Source organism: Gymnoscopelus microlampas (assembly GCF_963454915.1).
Source record: "Gymnoscopelus microlampas genome assembly, chromosome: 20".
NCBI classification, from domain to species: Eukaryota; Metazoa; Chordata; class Actinopteri; order Myctophiformes; family Myctophidae; genus Gymnoscopelus; species Gymnoscopelus microlampas.
Window position 1 is genome coordinate 15,544,916 of NC_139957.1, and position 17,728 is coordinate 15,562,643.

The 17,728-nt window shown below is 42.0% G+C and overlaps 1 protein-coding gene across 1 annotated transcript in view; it reads left to right on the top strand.

Annotated features, from left to right (window-relative positions):
• The window catches only part of eif2ak3 (eukaryotic translation initiation factor 2-alpha kinase 3), a 46,060-nt gene extending 28,541 nt beyond the window's left edge, over nt 1-17,519 (top strand). Inside the window, exons 4-18 of the mRNA XM_084045528.1 lie at nt 337-473; nt 588-885; nt 1,495-1,660; nt 2,253-2,378; nt 2,573-2,695; nt 3,080-3,297; nt 4,011-4,123; nt 7,601-7,723; nt 8,466-8,615; nt 9,193-9,826; nt 10,878-11,051; nt 11,612-11,785; nt 12,277-12,378; nt 12,740-12,802; nt 13,741-17,519. Of these exons, the coding sequence (XP_083901654.1) occupies nt 337-473; nt 588-885; nt 1,495-1,660; nt 2,253-2,378; nt 2,573-2,695; nt 3,080-3,297; nt 4,011-4,123; nt 7,601-7,723; nt 8,466-8,615; nt 9,193-9,826; nt 10,878-11,051; nt 11,612-11,785; nt 12,277-12,378; nt 12,740-12,802; nt 13,741-13,923 (2,784 nt within the window). The 3' untranslated portion in view covers nt 13,924-17,519. The remainder of the gene's footprint in view (nt 1-336; nt 474-587; nt 886-1,494; nt 1,661-2,252; nt 2,379-2,572; nt 2,696-3,079; nt 3,298-4,010; nt 4,124-7,600; nt 7,724-8,465; nt 8,616-9,192; nt 9,827-10,877; nt 11,052-11,611; nt 11,786-12,276; nt 12,379-12,739; nt 12,803-13,740) is intronic.
• Nucleotides 17,520-17,728: the final 209 nt, after the last annotated feature.

The following is a 17,728-nucleotide window of genomic DNA, read 5'->3' on the forward strand; positions in this document are numbered from 1 at the left end:
GTGACTCTTTCACATCCTGTTTGGTACATGCATGCATTGTGTTCATTTTGGAAGACGTCCTGTACCTGCCCTGCCATATCACCCGTTGTAAAACTACCAATAGTAGTCATTTGCATCACACACCTCGTGACACATCAGAACAGCTTTCTCCTGATTCCTTACATAACTTGCTTCTTGCTTCGCGCTGTGTGTGTGTGTGTGTGTGTGTGTGTGTGTGTGTGTGTGTGTGTGTGTGTGTGTGTGTGTGTGTGTGTGTGTGTGTGTGTGTGTGTGTGTGTGTGTGTGTGTGTGTGTGTGTGTGTGTGTGTGTGTGTGTGTGTGTGTGTGTGTGTTTAGTTACGGTACATCTGTTCGGCGGTGGGCTGTAGCCGCTGGGATGAGGAGGACTTGGACTTGGAGGCTGAGGATGTTTTACTGCTACAAAGAACCCAGAAGACGTTGCGGGCTGTCAGACCACGCTCGGGAGTGGAGAAGTAAGACCCAGTCTGCACCCTCCATAACTCTTTTAATACCATCACTGTAATAATCAACCTGATGAACCTCCATTATCTCACAATAATTCAGCATAACCTCTGCACTTCTCCCAGGTGGAACTTCAGCGTGGGGAACTTCGAACTGAAGTTTGTCCCAGAGGCACAGTCGGGGCTGAACTTCCTGGAGGGGGAGGTGGCGAGCGGCGACGCGTGGAGGGAGGAGCGCCGTGAGAGTCAGCGTGTCATCACTGAGGAGGCCAAAGACAGACCAGAACAGCCTGAGAACCAGCAGCAGAACCAGCAGAACCAGCACAACCTGAACCTGGACCTGGTCATTAAAGTATCTGTTCCTGACTGGAAAGTGATGGCCTTTAGCACTAAGCCTGGAGGACAGCTAGTCTGGGAACACCAGGTTCGTTGTTTACAAAGATCATATTCAGTTCTTAAGATCTTGAATTAGTACTTACTCAATCTAGACTTGTTTTATGACTGAGAATATTTCTTTTTTCATGATCCTTTTTTTCATTATGATATAACATTCAATTAATGTACAACCTGTCATTCGTTCACTTTCTCTACTCAAACATACTCCGTATTGCTTAATCATGCCTTTAATTTCTGTTGATACAAGTATATTGTATGCATCCAGTTTGCCATACTTTAGCTTTTAGTGGAATTACATCGATGACAAGGTGGTAAGCTCTTTGTTGAAAAAGTCTTGCTAAAGAATATGTTCCTACAAAGTCCACACCATAACTTGCCAAACACAACGATGACTAATCTCCTGACTGGTCTGGGATCAGAGTTGAGGGGATTCTTGTCTAAAGCTTTCAGCTAGTTTCTGCTGACAAGACCTTCCCTTCCCATGCCGTTTAGACACTTATTTAATTCAGTGTCATGAGTTTGCCAACCGCTGCAGTAAAGTGCTGTGTGATAGATTAACTTCTCTTTGAGGGTCGATAACGTATACTGTATCATGTGAGGTCATTACACCTTTTGGTCTTTTTTTTTTGTGGTGTAGTTTTGCACGCCCATCGCTTCAGCCTGGCTGGTGGGCGGGGGCAAAGTCACTCCCATCAGCCTTTTTGATGACACGGCCTACAGCGGCCAGACTGACCCCGAGGAAGAGGAGGATGAAGATATTATGGAGGAGGCCAGAGGTGCTACACAGTCCAGCGTGTACCTGGGTAAATGTCAAGTGAATTTATAGATTAACAGCTTTTATGTCACAGTCACAGATTAAGCAATTCTGATGAAAGCTGCACTATGTAACTTTGCTCTTCTACCGCGGATTTGAATCCGGTTTCCTGTGCAAGTGCTGACATTATTACCATTGAGCTAATAGAACCTGACTGCTTGCTCGGGGGATAAATTGAATCTTGACCTTCAGGTCAAAAGTTGTGCCAAATCCTGTGTGAGACATTTGACATAAACTAAATATCTCAATAGAAGGGACCAGGGAGTCAAAATACACCTACCCCAATTGTATAAGTTATATTGTAATAACATACAGATTGGACAAAATTACATTTTATTAATTAAAAAAAAAGTTACATAGTGCCGCTTTAGTTGTTCCAGTTGCTCTTAATTCCCATAAAACACAAAATGCCAATTTGTCTTGGTAAGTTGGCTAGTTGTTATTAATCATTAGACTTATTTGTATTTTATTTTCACCTTTGAATACAATAATTTCACTACCTATACAATGTTACTAGCAGCTGTATTGTGTGCTTATGACAATAAAACACCTTGAACCCTGAACTTGAACCTTTTTGCCAGGCATGTTCCAGGGTCAGCTCTACCTGCAATCCTCAGTCAGAATCGCTGAGAAGTTCCCTTCTAAAGCCATTGGATCGGACAAGGATGGCCACCCACTGCCTATTGTTAAATGGAAACCACTCATCCGTAAGTTCTACCTCAGACACCTGTGCAGATTGCCTTTGTTCTTACAAGTTTGTTCAGTTTGTTGCTAAAAGTGCTGATTGATACAAAAAACTACTTTTTGTGCAACGCTGAAGTGTGCCACAGTCTGCCTCAACAGGAACATATTGCTGTATGTAATGATTGAGTCGTTCTTGTTTATCTTTATTTTGATACAGACTCCCCCTCACGCACACCGGTCTTGGTGGGTTCTGATGAGTTTGACAAGTGTCTGAACAATGACAAGTACTCCCATGACGAATACAGCAATGGAGCCTTGTCCATCCTGCAGTATCCCTATGGTAAAATCTGAATACTGAGTGTATAGTATGATAAGATTGACCTTGTTTCTCACATTGTTTCCCCTATAACCTTATGATGACCTGAAGCACATGCCTTGCACCAGGGATACTTATAACATATTTACCCATCATCGGATCATGATTTCCCAGCCACGAATGTAATTGCCTCTCTCTTAATATAAATATTTTAATATTAAACTGTAATGAGTGCCTCCATAGAAACTCCACTGCACAGATTTTGGAGGGCAGAAATCTGGATAAAAAAGATAATCCCGACCTAGACTCTGGTTATTGTGACACTCTCACTCACTGACTGATTTCACAGGCACTGTACAGGTAAGAAAGAACATGACTGACTCGGTTCTTTGTCTCTCCACTCCACAGACAATGGTTACTATCAGTACAGCAGACATTATCGGGAGAAGCGGGACAGTGGTGTGAGCCTTATAAAAGGGAACAGTTCGGGGCGGGAGAAGAAGGACCCGGTTCTACTTCTACCCTGGTGGAAGGAAATCCTTGGCACCATTATCTTCTGCATCGCCGCCACTACCTACATTGTGCGCAAGTTCTTCCACCCAACAGCCCCAGTGACATATGCCAGGGTAAAGACACATTTGTTGAAGTAAACTTCCTACTTTACTGTGCTACAAAGACAAATGACAGGGTCACATTGTGTGTGTATGTTTAAGGGCCACAAGCCATGATTAGTGCGTAATTTTCATATAAAACAAGGCTGCTTTACACACAGTTTTTCTCAGTTTGACAATAGGAGTTTGAGAATGTTTCCAGCAATAAGCAACAGTGAGAGACTAGTTAAAAATACATACATATGTACTGTAAGCACTTGTTTCCTGACAACTGCAATGTGTTTATAATTATTGAATTGGTGCCAAGACAACTGTTCGGGTCATGCAAAGTGTCCATATCCGTCTGTTTGTGCTTTTGATTATATAATCTTGTTGCTCCTCTTGAGAATATTCACATACTGTAACAGCAGTTGATGAAAGCACATTCATGTGCATTTTCTTTTGTGGAGGGATTTTTTTTAAATTTTATTTGTATATACAAATTTGAGAATTTATTCAACATTTTGACGGACTCCAGCCTATAAAACTGTGAAACACAAGACGGGTTTTGGGCAACATTGACATCAATCATTCACAGAGTGGCTGCTTAGATTTGATAGATTTGATAGCTTTCCCTGTCCCATTTGTATTGCTTATGAATTAGCCTTTCAGTTATGTTCCTAAACACAGCACTGCTGAGCAATCGGTTTGTCACAAGTTTTAAATTGTTCTCCCCCTGTCTACCATAGCAGAGGAAGGAGTCGGAGACACAGTGCCAGACAGACAGCAAGTTTGACCTTGAAGTTGTAGAATCCAAAGAGCCCGTCACCATGGAAACCCGCTCCAGTGAATACGTGTCCAGGTACAATCATTAGCATACTGTCACCTTAGTTTACACTGTGTTTCTGTTTAAGCATGGAGCCTCTACACGTAACAACATTACCTGGGAGAGTGTTACATCTCCAGCATGAAAGTCACACCTGAGCCTTGCGCTCATTTCAAGGTGTAGCTACAGAAACCAGTGCTGTTACCATGGTAACAGCTGGTCTTCCAGGCTGCCTGCAATAGGACAAAGTGTGGATGGGAGATGTGAGGAGTACTGATATGTGATTGGATAAGTCAGCGGCTAGCCATCAAATAATAAATGACCTTGGACCCCCTACGGGTCCCAGCCAGCTTTTCAACACCCTGCTGTGCCTACGTTAAGTTCAAGTTCAAAAAGCCTTGCTGTCCCAAATGGGAATATTGCTTTGCAGCAGGGATTTAAAAGAATACTGTATGTGTATTACTCATAAATTGATGGATCACATTTCTAAGCTCTCCAATTCTATATCCACCCTTAACTGGCTTAGGCTCAAATCTTGCCAGTGTCACTGTCTGCCTTTCTTCCCTGTCTTCCTCCTAGCTTTCTAAACCATAAAGGAAAATAAATAAATAAAAACAACTACCTGCTTGGGTACACAGTACATTTATACAAACAGGATATACATGACAACATACTCAGAAGACACAAAAGTAACCATACATTTACATGCATACATTTCACATTTGCTGTTTATTCACAGCTTCGGCCATATATCGCACATAAACATAGACCAACTTTCCGTTGATGGCTTTATTTATTTTTAGATTTTGGTTTGTTTAAATTTGTTCCATAGTTGAATAACTCGGTCATTGTTGGCTTAACCTCGGATCTCAGGCTTGCTTTCTCTGAAAGAAAGTGAAAATAATAAGTGGATAGAAGAGGGCAGAACCTTTTGACAGTATTGGCAGGAGCCGTTCCATCAGGGAGCTTTCCTAGGTGTGCACATGAGTATCGCCCACATTAACCACTTAAACCCTATACACTTACTGTAGTTGACCTGAGTCCTCCAGGGTTCTACTGTATATTAGGCCTCCTCCTGTTTTTGCTCTACACTAAACATCTTCAGTGAAAATAGCCTATCTACAACCTCACTATGTGTCGCAATACACCGAGTTGTGTGCTTGTAGATCGGCTATTTTCGCTGAATGTTTGCCCCAGAGTAGGGACACTAGGGTCACATGGTTAAACTAACTACAACTACAACATGGTGACTGCAGCAAGTAACGTTACGCCAACAAAAGCTATTGTATATGTTGTGTTTGTTTATTGTGCAGTGTACTTTCCTCAGGCAATGTTTTATCTTTCAATTTTGCTGATAGATATACATTTGTTTACACTGGCCAGAAAAACACAGACAGACTCTGTTCCTGTTACCACAAATTATAGTTTCTCCAGATATCCATTTGGAGGCCACGCGAGAATAATTTTGTCTAAACAACATTTTGTGGTTAATAACTCATGGCCATTTCAATTTACATTTGTCTTTAATTGAGAGACTATCTTCGGCTAGACTTTAAATCAATCTGCGCTTTAAAATGTATTTAAACGCAATGATGATATCATAACATTGACAACACATAAATGTGTCATGAAGTTGGATTACCTATCTCATCTCAATTTGTGGAATTCAATGGCTTACTCGAAAATGAAAGACATTTTAGTATGTTTTGGAAAACGGTCAACTGTTATGTTAAGTGCAGGTAGAGTTCTCAAATTCTACCCGAACCCGACCGGGCCCGGCCCGACCCGACATTTTCGGGCCGAGCCGGGCCTCAAAAGTATGCTAATCGGTCGGGCAGAGCCGAGCCTCGGGCTCCATGAAAAAAAAAAAATATATATATATTTTTTAATGATTTTTTTAAATAATAATAATAATAGATAAATACACATTCAGAACAGGAAAAAAAATCTTATTTTTTCCCCCCTCGGGTTTTTTCGGGCTTTCGGGCCTAACATGATGGTAATAGTCGGGTTCGGGCCGAGCCTCGGGTCGGGCCCAGTTAGGGCCGAGCCTTAATTTTTAGGCCCGTTGAGAACTCTAAGTGCAGGTAAATACTTAGTAATAGTCAATGCCTTAAACATGCCATACTGCTGGTATGGTCCTTTAAAGTAAATTCACAAAGAAAAATGCATTACAGAGTGTTTGAGTGATATGGAGGGTGCCGATTCTATCTGTTGCACTTGAGCGTTTTTTGAATTCCATACTTCCGTAGAATGTCTTCTTTGTCGTAGCATGTGCCACCGTTAAAGGTGTCGCGTTACACAGCTGTCAGCACATTGCCGAGATGTTTTCCTATTGGACAATCCATGTTTACACAATCGGTCTTAATCCATTGGCTGTCGCTGACCTCGGTGCCCGATCGATGTAGTGTGTCGCATGTTTACATTCATGAGCTGAATAATGCCGTTAATCTGACCAAAATACAGACGTGGATGTGATTATGCAGTCTTGAGAGGATAGGCGGGCTGCTTTTTTCCTCATCTGTCATCACAGGGATGTCAGCTATTTTTGATCTGCCCTAATATGACTGAGACATATGCACATACACATAAACCCTCTTCTCTTCTCTTCTCTTCTCTTCTCTTCTCTTGCACGCACACACACACACACACGCATGCACACGCACACACACGCACACACACAGACACACACACACACACCACCACCACATGTGTCCCTCCCTCCTCCCTTTTAAAACCAGTGTGACCACCAGTGCCAGTTGCCTGGTAGGAGAATCTTCATAAATAAACTCAGCAGCTGATCCCAGCATGAGTCAGGATCATTAGAAGGGAGCGGCAGATATCAGGACAGAAGCCATGCATCAGATGGTACCACACAGTTACCTAAAATAAGACCCTCAACACCCCAGGGAGAGGGATGATTGGGATAGGGTGTGCAATTCCTCCATTGGATCTGATAGGCTGATTGGTATCTAACTTATTAAGCAGATTTGGGAGAACTGTGGCTGGGAAACTCTCCAAGCAACAAATGACAGATAGAGGGAAACACAGGGTCAGAAATGTGTTAAGGTGTGTGTGGCCAGTCTGGCCACACAATGCTCTGATGCTCCGATGTGATGAAAGTATGATTGCTGAATCGACTTTTTAGGATCGGTTGAGATTCACAGCTGCTCAAAACATACATCACTGTCATTCATTCATCATGTGTAAGTATTGGTACTAGTGATCTAACTGAGCAGATATCCTTTACTTGTACATTCTCTGTGTCCCTGAAAGGACTTTGTTACAGTCTGATGATTTTGATGTGAGTATGACTCACACACCGGAGGGCAGTTTAGCTATTGCTTATGCTTACATAGGCGTTACTAGTACCACCGGCACCGATGTACAGTAAGATGCCTGTACACAGACTAGGCAAGGCATTGACTATTACACACGCACGCGCACTCACTCACGCACGTGTATGAATAGAGAGGACCGTTTGATGCTAACTGTGGCCATGTCTCTCTCCAGGTACCTGACCGACTTTGAGCCAGTACAGTGTCTTGGCCGCGGAGGGTTCGGTGTGGTTTTTGAAGCCCGCAACAAAGTGGACGACTGCAACTATGCCATCAAGAGAATCCGCCTCCCGAACAGGTACGGCCCTCTCATTGCTCATGCTGTACACCAGCACCTTGATGACAATATGATGACATTTTACTAATTAAAACTTTAAATCGAATGGGCAAAAATGTAGAAAGGGGACATTTTCAATAATAAAGTACAAAGTATGTCTTTCCTGCATAGAATGTCACTTAGAGTTCTTTACAAGCAGCACAAGTATGAGAAACAAAACAAATCAATATTATCATGTCACTCTGGGGTTCCTGGTTCTTTTCAAGAACATTTCGTCCCATGTTAGCCAATTAAGTTAGCTCCACAAAACTGTCCACAACCTCTTAATTGGAAGCTTAGATATAACATCGGGTCTGTGAACTGTGTTTGCCTACCCATTTTAATCATTGTGTCCAATGTTGGTCACAACGTTGAGCCCTGGGTGTAATAAAGCAGGGTACATAGTGTTTTTGGCTCAGGCTATTCCCTGGACGACTGCTGCTGAGGTGCCCTTAAACAAAGTGCTTAACCCCCCAGCTGTTCATTGGAGCGGCTCAGTGGCCAAACAGTAAAAGCCTGTGATGGCGTGCTGGGACACCTCCCAGGTGGGACTGGGAATGTGTGTAAATGTATGAATGTGGAGCTGGGCTGACAGAGAACATACACACTCAGCAAAATGAAGGCAGTGGAATTTTCTCCGAATTCAAACGGAAACGTATTTGCCATGAAAAGCCATATTTTAAAGTGAATTGAAAGTGAAGCTGCAATAAACTTGTGTCATCAGGGAATTGGCCCGTGAGAAGGTCATGCGGGAGGTGAAGGCGCTGGCCAAGCTGGAGCACCCAGGGATCATTCGCTACTTCAACGCTTGGCAGGAGAGCCCTCCAGAGGGCTGGCAGGAGGAGATGGACCAAAGGTGGCTAAAAGATGCCAGGTTAGACCAAATGGTTGTTTTTATCCAAAGTTTTTTTTCTTTTTTCATTCCAAATATCCATAGTGTCAAAATCAGGGAAGTGTTTTCAGGATGTCGTCATTCCTTGCCATACATTTCACAGATTTCTAATTTAATGTTTCTGTTTTATGCTTTTAAGTTAGTTTTATGTGAGCACTAGCTCACATTTTTTCAAAGTGCGGTCTGTGGCCCCCACTCTGCCTAGCCTTGCTTGCAAGGGCATTACATTGACAAGAGCATTTTGATAGCAAATGTCTTAGACAAGTTACAAAATACATTTTAGTCCACTGCAACCCACCTTTGGTGAAAGACAGTGACAACACTGATGTAAGGAAATGCAATGGTTGACATTCCAGCTTAGCGGTAGCCAAATGTATTTACTTCCTTTTAAAAACTACTATGACTTTCTTAAAACAGCCTTATAGTGATAAAACAAAAATAAAGTGCTCCGTTTCCAATATTTGATTCTGTTGTCATTGATTCATTACACATGCTACAGCTCTAGCTTAGTGTTTTTTCAACAGAACAGTTACAGATTCCCTAATTTTCTCTGTTACAGCACCACCGACTGGCCAATGACGTTCCCTGAACACATGGAGCCGCTGTCGGTCAAGGTTCCCGTGTCCAGCAGCTCTGTCTCTCCAGTGTCTAGCCCTGAAGTCGGTGCAGGAGCATGTGAAGGAGGACAGGAGGACGGACTGGAGGAGGACGCCTCCACCGTGGACGAGAGCCGGGGTCTGCTGTCCAGAGTCGCTGGCTTCAGCGAGGGGGACGGCAGCATCCTGTCCTTCCACCCTCTCCTGGGTCAGGACAGTCTGATGTCAGAACGGGACAGCCAGAGCCAGGTGGACCCAGAGGCCTCCGAGAGCCCAGACACCCCTCACTCTTTTGAGCTGTGTCCTCCTCGCGGAGGCCCCGCCGGCGACTGCACCTCCTCCTCATTTGACATCGTGTTCGAAGACTCGGGCTGCGACCGCGATGTGGACGCAGAGGCAGAGGCAGAGGCAGAGACGGACTCTGTCTCGGGCGTAGTCATTCCCGGTGCGCTGATGGAGAAGGCCAGCTCTTCCTCCTCGCTGCGCACCAGAGGACAGGAAGTCGTCCTCTCCTCCTCTCCCCCACGGCCCACCTCCCTCACGCTGACCCTCCCTCCCCCCACCACACCAGCCCCGCGGACACAGCCTTCACCCAAGGTGGGTTTACTTGTTGGCATTGCTTAATTTTTGGGCTGAAACGATGAATCGACAAAATGAAGCGAGTTGTAGTTTAGTAATCAGATAATATAATGACATATGATGTATATATTTTACTGTCATTAGGTCAATCACATAGATAAACTTTAATTGATTAATGGACTAGTGCTGATGATAGTGGTATTGGTAGTTGTATGTTTTTTCAGACTTTTGCTGAAGTGAGGTCTGTTGCTGCTGTCATTGTTTTAATATTAAAAATGTTATGGCTCAGTAAAGAAAAGTCAGGGAGCAAAACTCCTGTCCTGTTATCAAGTTACTGTATCTCACTGTAGGTGAGTCAGTTTCCTTAAAAAAAATTAAAATCATTTTACCAGAGTTTAGGCAGCTGTTTTTATTCAGCACATTATATGCACAAACAACCTAGCTGCCAGGCCTGCAACAGTCAATCCTGAATTAATAATTTAATAAAGTCCATATGGAGGAATTTATTCTGTCTGTGTACAATTATTATTAATAATTTCTAGGCTGGAGCACCTGTGATATAATGTCCAATTGAACATATACACCCACAATACACAGATATAAAAGATGTTGCTGTCGGGTGGAAACCTCATATGTCCAAAACTGCTACTTTTCAGAATTCTAATTCTAAAATAGCAAAAATAGCTGATCTACAAGCTCAAAAGGCGTCGCATTTTGTTTGTGTGACACTGTAGTATGACGAAGTAGGGCAATACTTTACCCCCAAAAAAGTTACATTATGGAGATAAGCGGTTTCTGCCCTACTGTTACTACTGTATATATTTGAAATGTTTTCTATCAACTTGGTATCTAACTTAGAATATTTTATCTTGATTAATTGAAAAAATAAATTTCAGAATAATTTGAAAATTATAGATAGCAGCACAAGAGATAGACAACCAGCAGTGCTAGGGGTCCTGGTACAGTATTAAAGACAATTTATTCTAAACAAAATGAGCATTTTATGACTTTTATACTGTGAATCGAAAATAAATAAATAATTTGTGTCTCCATCCTCTTTGTGTCTCAGGTATACCTATACATCCAGATGCAACTGTGTCGGAAGGAGAACCTGAAGGACTGGATGTCCCAGCGCTGTCTTCCTGAGCAGAGGGAACACAGCCAATGTCTGGACATCTTCCTGCAGATTGCCGAGGCTGTCGACTTCCTCCACAGCAAGGGACTCATGCACAGGGACCTCAAGGTGAGCACAGAGATACAAGATACAACATATTCACACCAGTGAGGGTATTCTGTTTTTACTGGATTGTACAGTGAAGAGAGAGAGGAGGACATAGGCAGAGAGCAGGGGGCAATTGTCTGCAAAGATCCTGGGTCCAACTTGTCTTGAACCCTGGATTCTGCTACTTTGTTTTCAATGCTCGGCCAGCGAGTCACCAGTACACCCTCTTTTTCTTCTTTTATTTTTTTAAGTGAGTGGGCAGTCAACGTGGTATCGGTTTGGCCAATATATCTGTATCGGCACTTAGCAGCCCATATGTCCTGTTTTTTTTACCACTTACATCCTTGTGTCCAATTTTAGGCATGTCGTAGGTGAACATTCTTAAGTTTTACAAAATACTGGACAAAATATCGGTAATCTATCAGGCTCTATTCTCTTAGTATTTATATATTTTTTTTTCAAAGCTGTGATGGAGACAGTGAATGGAAGAGTAGGGTCTGTTCTGATCCTAAGCATTGATACGTCCGATGTTTCCACCACCTGGCCATTACACATCACTCAACCTTTTGTCAATCCTTCAGCCATCCAACATCTTCTTCACCATGGACGACGTGGTGAAGGTGGGAGACTTCGGTCTGGTGACGGCCATGGACCAAGAGGAAGATGATGATGAGCCAGGAGCCCTGACACCCATGCCCATGCTGACCCGACACACGGGACAAGTTGGCACCAAGCTGTACATGAGCCCAGAGCAGGTAAATTAACCACAAGAAACCCTGAGTCCCTATTCTGGGGCGAACATTCATCAAAAATAGCAGATTTAAAATCTAAGAATGCATCCAGTTGCGACGCGTTGTGAGCTTGTAGATCAGCTGTTTTCGGGTAATGGATGTCAGAATCGTAAAATCCAAGAATGCATCCAGCTGTGTCGCGCTGTGAGCTTGTAGATCAGCTGTTTTCGGGTAATGGATGTCAGAATCGTAAAGTAAAAAATTAAGATGTAGAATTAACCTTTGATTTTACAACATTGTGCTTTTTAGTCTTTTGATAATGGCACTGTCCGAAGTGTGATGCAGTGTTTCAAATGTTTTAAACTGATTCAGTTTTAGATATTTTTATTATGATTCTTGAAATTTTGAAATAGGATTAGTTTACTGCATTGGAGACTCAAAACCCAACAAAGAGATACAGTATGTACTACCAATGACAGTGAATAATATCTACATGTGTCATCGTATTCTTGCAGCTTTCTGGAAACTCGTATTCTCACAAAGTAGACATCTACTCTTTGGGTCTGATCCTGTTTGAGCTGCTCTGTCCATTCAGAACGCAAATGGAGAGAGTACGGGTAAGTGATCTGAGCAAACATAAAATGGGCATATTGTGCTAAATGTGTTTTTATTGTATTAGTTTTAATTAGATTATTGTTTTGTTCTTTAGTTTATTTTCATTAATATAGGCTGTAACTCTTGCTTGGAAAAGAGCCAAAACATTTGCATTATTGTAATTTTGAAATAGCCTACTGACCACTGCATATACTGTATGTAATGGCCAATGTGTAATGTAAATTCACACGCAGACAGAAGCGTATGCAGCCATTGTTTTTTCATTCTGCGTTTAGACCTGGCGCCTTTTGTCTCTAACAAAGAGGACTTGATTAATTATTGCCGTAGTTTCACTGAAAGTTGTTTACATCCCCTCCTCCACAGACGCTGACAGAGGTGAGAGCTTTGCAGTTCCCAGAGCTGTTTGCCAAAAACAACGTGCAGGAGGTGAGTGTGTCTTGATACTCTGCTCCCATCTAGTGGTTATAAGAGGAGTTGAATATTTTTTTAAAGTAGATTTTGAGGCTGTTGGTGAGAGTTGAACAAAGATGGTGATATCCAAAGCTGGGAAGATGAATGTTAAAATATAATTTGTCACAGATTGAAATATTATTTGTTTTAATTATTATACAATGGCATAATTGATTGGATGACCTACATATCAGAATGCAATCTTATTTCTTTGACTTACTTTTGGATTACCTTGTGTCAAAAATCCAAAGGATCAATATAAAGCTACAGTAAATTAAGACTTCAATGCACACACTGAAGTTGAATCTTGTTATTATACAGTGAGCTGTTCCTCACTCATTATTTCAAGAAATGCTTAAATTTTGTGTGCGTAATCTAACCCTGAGAAGTCACTTTTAATCTTTCAACACGTTTCTGACTAACACGAGTTGTTAACAGTTCCGCTACTTTCACACTACTTTCACAGAAGTATCTGTAATCCATTTACGATGTTTACCCATGTTTGTGTAATTGGATTAGTAAAATCCCATTTACATAATCTGTGATTCACCAACTGGAAATACCCTGCTCCCTATTTTGCGTGCGTGCGTGCGTGCGTGCGCACACGCATGTGTGCATGCACTTGAGCATGTCTTACACCAGTTTATACAGGTATTAATTCTGGGTGTGTTTGTCTGCATTTAAAGGAATTTTCTGGGATATGTGTTATTTGTTAAGAGCTTTATGTGAGGTGAATTGGTTGAGTCATCACTTGACATTAATGACGTTAATGTCATGGCTTGGTCTGTGAGGAAATGTAATGTACTATTTAATCCTAAATGCATTTTCCCTTCTCTCCTGTGTGTGTGTGTGTGTGTGTGTGTGTGTGTGTGTGTGTGTGTGTGTGTGTGTGTGTGTGTATGTGTGTGTTATAGCTGGGAATGATACGCAGCATGCTGTCACGGAGTCCCAGCGAACGTCCCGAGGCGGTTGACATTACAGAGACACCCCTCTTCCAGGAGCTGGAGCTGCCTTGCCGATTGGCCCTGAGGCAGCGATCTCGAACATACAGCGCTTCCTCCATGAACCGGCCCTCCCGTCAGTCCTCCACCACCTGAAGATAGCATGACGACGACACAATTATCCTCTTTACTTTTCCCACAACTCCCCCCTATCCCCTCCAGCCTTACTGTATGACTGGTTACTGCCTAAGAGAGACAACTTCACCCCTTGCTGTTGCATGCCAGTAACCTACTGCCCAAAATGAAGATCTTCAAGTGTCAATAATATATGTCTTGGTGACAGTGGTGTCCCAAGATGTATTCCTGCACATGTGTTGTACTTGCTTGTCACACATACAGTACATATTGACACACCAGGACGTATATAGATTCAACCACCAAGATGCACAGAAACCTTGCTCAAGACAGCCATTCCCTAATGCACCTACTTTTTAACCACTTAAGCCCTATATAGCGAAAATAGCCAATCCGCAAACTCACAATGTGTTGCGACGTGTGTGAGATTGTAGAACTGCCATTTTTACTATTTCTTTGGAAATTTTGAAACATTTTCGCCGACTGTATAATGACATGCCCAAAGTAGGGACGCCAGGTTGAAAGTGGTTATCACATCAGTGTGGTGCCGGATTATGGATTCAGCCACACGATTATGCACAGTAATGTCCTGCAAGTGAGAGTTGTAACCCGATGCTCACAATCAGTCCAGGGTCAACTAGTAGTTGCAAATAGTTCTTGGTGTTCGTTTCGGTCTGTGTGGAGTGTGCTTAATAGTTGGGGTTTAATGATAGTCTCCAGAACTTGCCAGTTGCAGAAAGGTATACTAAATGAACATTCCTTCCCTGTGATGCTGTGAAGCTTTGTAGCGCTCACTGTAGTGTCCTGCATGTCTAAGCCCACCAATGCTGTACTTCATGCAGTAGAAAAGAAACACTGAGAAATATTTACGAATGGCTATTAACCACAGCTCTGCCTCACGACGCATCGCTTCCACCTGTCACTTGGCCAGTGTTCGCCCACTCACGCTACACCTCAGGTAACCAAACCAAGAGGACACTCCAAAGGGGCCTTGATAATGCTTTACCATTCTATCTACTGGTGACCAGTACAAATCACTGGTACAAGCACTAAGAGGTGTTTGCTAACACCCAAGTAACATGCTTGATTTGGAAGACCAAAAAAAACAACTACTACTTTGTTTTTCTTTTTCTTTTTTTATGAGAAGAGGTCGACCACGTGTTGCCTAGAACAAAACTGTATGAGTACGGTCTGTTAGATATGATTTGCCTTCAGAACCTGGGGACTGGTGGTCTCAATTTTGAATGAATGCAGAGCCGCTTTTCTGGCTCCTGTGTTTTCTTGCATGTCTTTGTCAGGGCAACTCAGAGGAGGTGCGCGTCTTTGTAGATTTGTCCAAAAATAAGCCAGTACTTTTAAAACGCCAGTACTCGGGGCAAGTTTGTGTACATTTTACACAGGAATCCTAAAACTTTGAGGTGCTCTATGAATTTTGCATCACCTCATTTTCGCTATTGTACATAAACGAAGGAAACAAAATACTTTCTCTATTTCTTTTTATTTGCTGAATCAAGGGTAAGTCTGATCGATCCTGTACATATGATGTACGCCACCATTGCTTTGTAAATGGCTTTATCATAAGGCTGCTGTAAGATAATGTGATATACTATAATGTGGGAAGAGGAACCAATGACAAGATGATAGCTGCATTTTACAGATAGCTGAATGTTGCCCTGTGACTCTCTGACCACAGGAGATGTGGTCAGTCACCTCTACACTTCTGGTAATTGTAGATTATTCTTCATGTTTGTTTGTAACCAGGCAGGTGTCATTTTCCACCCTGGTTAAAACAGTGATTTCAACAAAGTTTAGACTCTTTGAAAATGTGCTCTTATGTGTCCTGAAGTGGCAACGTACTGACACCAGCCATCTGGTGGTCATTGGTGATAATACAAACCGTTTCCAAATACTGTTTGATCCAGGTCTTCGCCTAGAGCATGATACTAGCAAAAAAAATAATCTTTATCAATTTAGTGGCGAGTTTTTCTTAACGGCACTACTTTTCGTTAAACAAGTTACCCATACCTGGACCTGACTTAGTCATGTGACCACTCTTTGTTTTATCCCCCGAGTTGTGTGTGGGGAGTTTTCTGAGAGTCACATGACTTATCTGTGTACACACACACACACACACACACACACACACACACACACACACACACACACACACACACACACACACACACACTACTATTTGTAATGTACTGTAATGATTGTACTTTTATAAGGACATTTTGGATAATGGCAGTTTTTGAATTCTGCAGCTCTTTTTTTATTACTGTAAGGACTGTAAGGTATTGACTGTCACTTGTGCAGGAAGTCTAAGTCAAATTTCATCTGTCCAAAATTACCTAATTGTAGATGGTTCATTGTCAGCTGAATGATTACTTGCTCCCTCCGGATCAGCAAATGTCTCATCGCAGTTTAAGCAAACTGTATTTTTTTTTTCCAATGACAATTGTGTAATTAGTTATTACCCCACCCCCAACACACCACTCTCTCCTATGTGTTTTCTGGAAAGTGTTTTCTTACGCAATTATTGTTTATTGTGTACAGACTTTGTCTAAATCATTTTGAACGGGGAAAGACGAAGCTCTTGAACAAACTTGACATCACTTAGCACATACCTTAAATCATTGTTAAAGCTGCAATCCAGTGCTTATTTTTAAACAAATAACACGTGTTAACCAATCTTTATGGTAGAGTATGTTCATACTTAATAACTAGCACATCTGCAGTGGTTCTCCCTGCTCCTCCATTGAGGAATGTAGACCCTGGTGTTGGGTAGGACACCTCATGGTTGACTAGTGGTACTGCCTGAAGCTCATAAGCGCAATACCTCCCTAATAAATCCCAAGCAGGTATTTCCTCTTGATGAGAGGTAGACATTCTGTCTCTCATGCGGAAGACCCGGGTTTGAATCCTGGGGTAAGGCACAGTAGTTACGGATTACAGCTTTAATTATTAAGGCTTACTACTACAACTTTATGGATTACAGTGTACTATCTGGGTTTAACCACTTAAACCCCTGTAGTCTTAGAAAACTGGACTTGAGTTTCAACTTTACTTTGACCACTTTTTCCATCTACACCAAATCTCTTTGCCAAAAATAGCTCAAGCTCACAATGCAAGATCACAATGCATTGTGAGCTTGTAGATCAGCTATTTGTGGATAACGTTCCACCCCAGAATATGGATGCTGGGGTTTAAGTTAAGTTTATTTTTATTTTTTATTCGTTTTTACTTTTGTTCCACTGAGACCCATTGAAAAATCACTGTTAGGTCATGCATTGTTTAATTGTCTTCTTTCCACCCCTTTTCTTGGCTATCTAATCTATTCCCGGGCATAATTCTGTTTAAGTTTAAGATTCCCAATGTCGGATGCCTCTTGTTTGACACTTTGACATGTAGGTTTTGCGTGTTTCTTCACAACATCCGTTATCTGTCCATCATGAATTGTAAATATGTTTATTTGTTTTTATTTATGTTTCAATGCCGAGATCAATCCATTTTATGGGTTGGTGATATTAATGAATGCGCTTCATACAGTGGAGTGCGTTTGAAATATGATGACTTCTTACAAGTCTAAATTTAATAAACGCTCTAATATTTGTACACTCTTGTGTCCTTGGTGTGCAATTTGTGGACGTATGTTTTGTGGTCATTAACTCAATAGAGCAATAATGTTATCAGCCTGCCTCGTGTGTGTGTGTGTGTGTGTGTGTGTGTAGTGGGGAATTCACAATGGACCCGATTCACTAAGCTGGTCGTAAATATCAGGGTAAATGACGTGTAAATAAAGTGACTAAAGGAGGGGTATATTTTC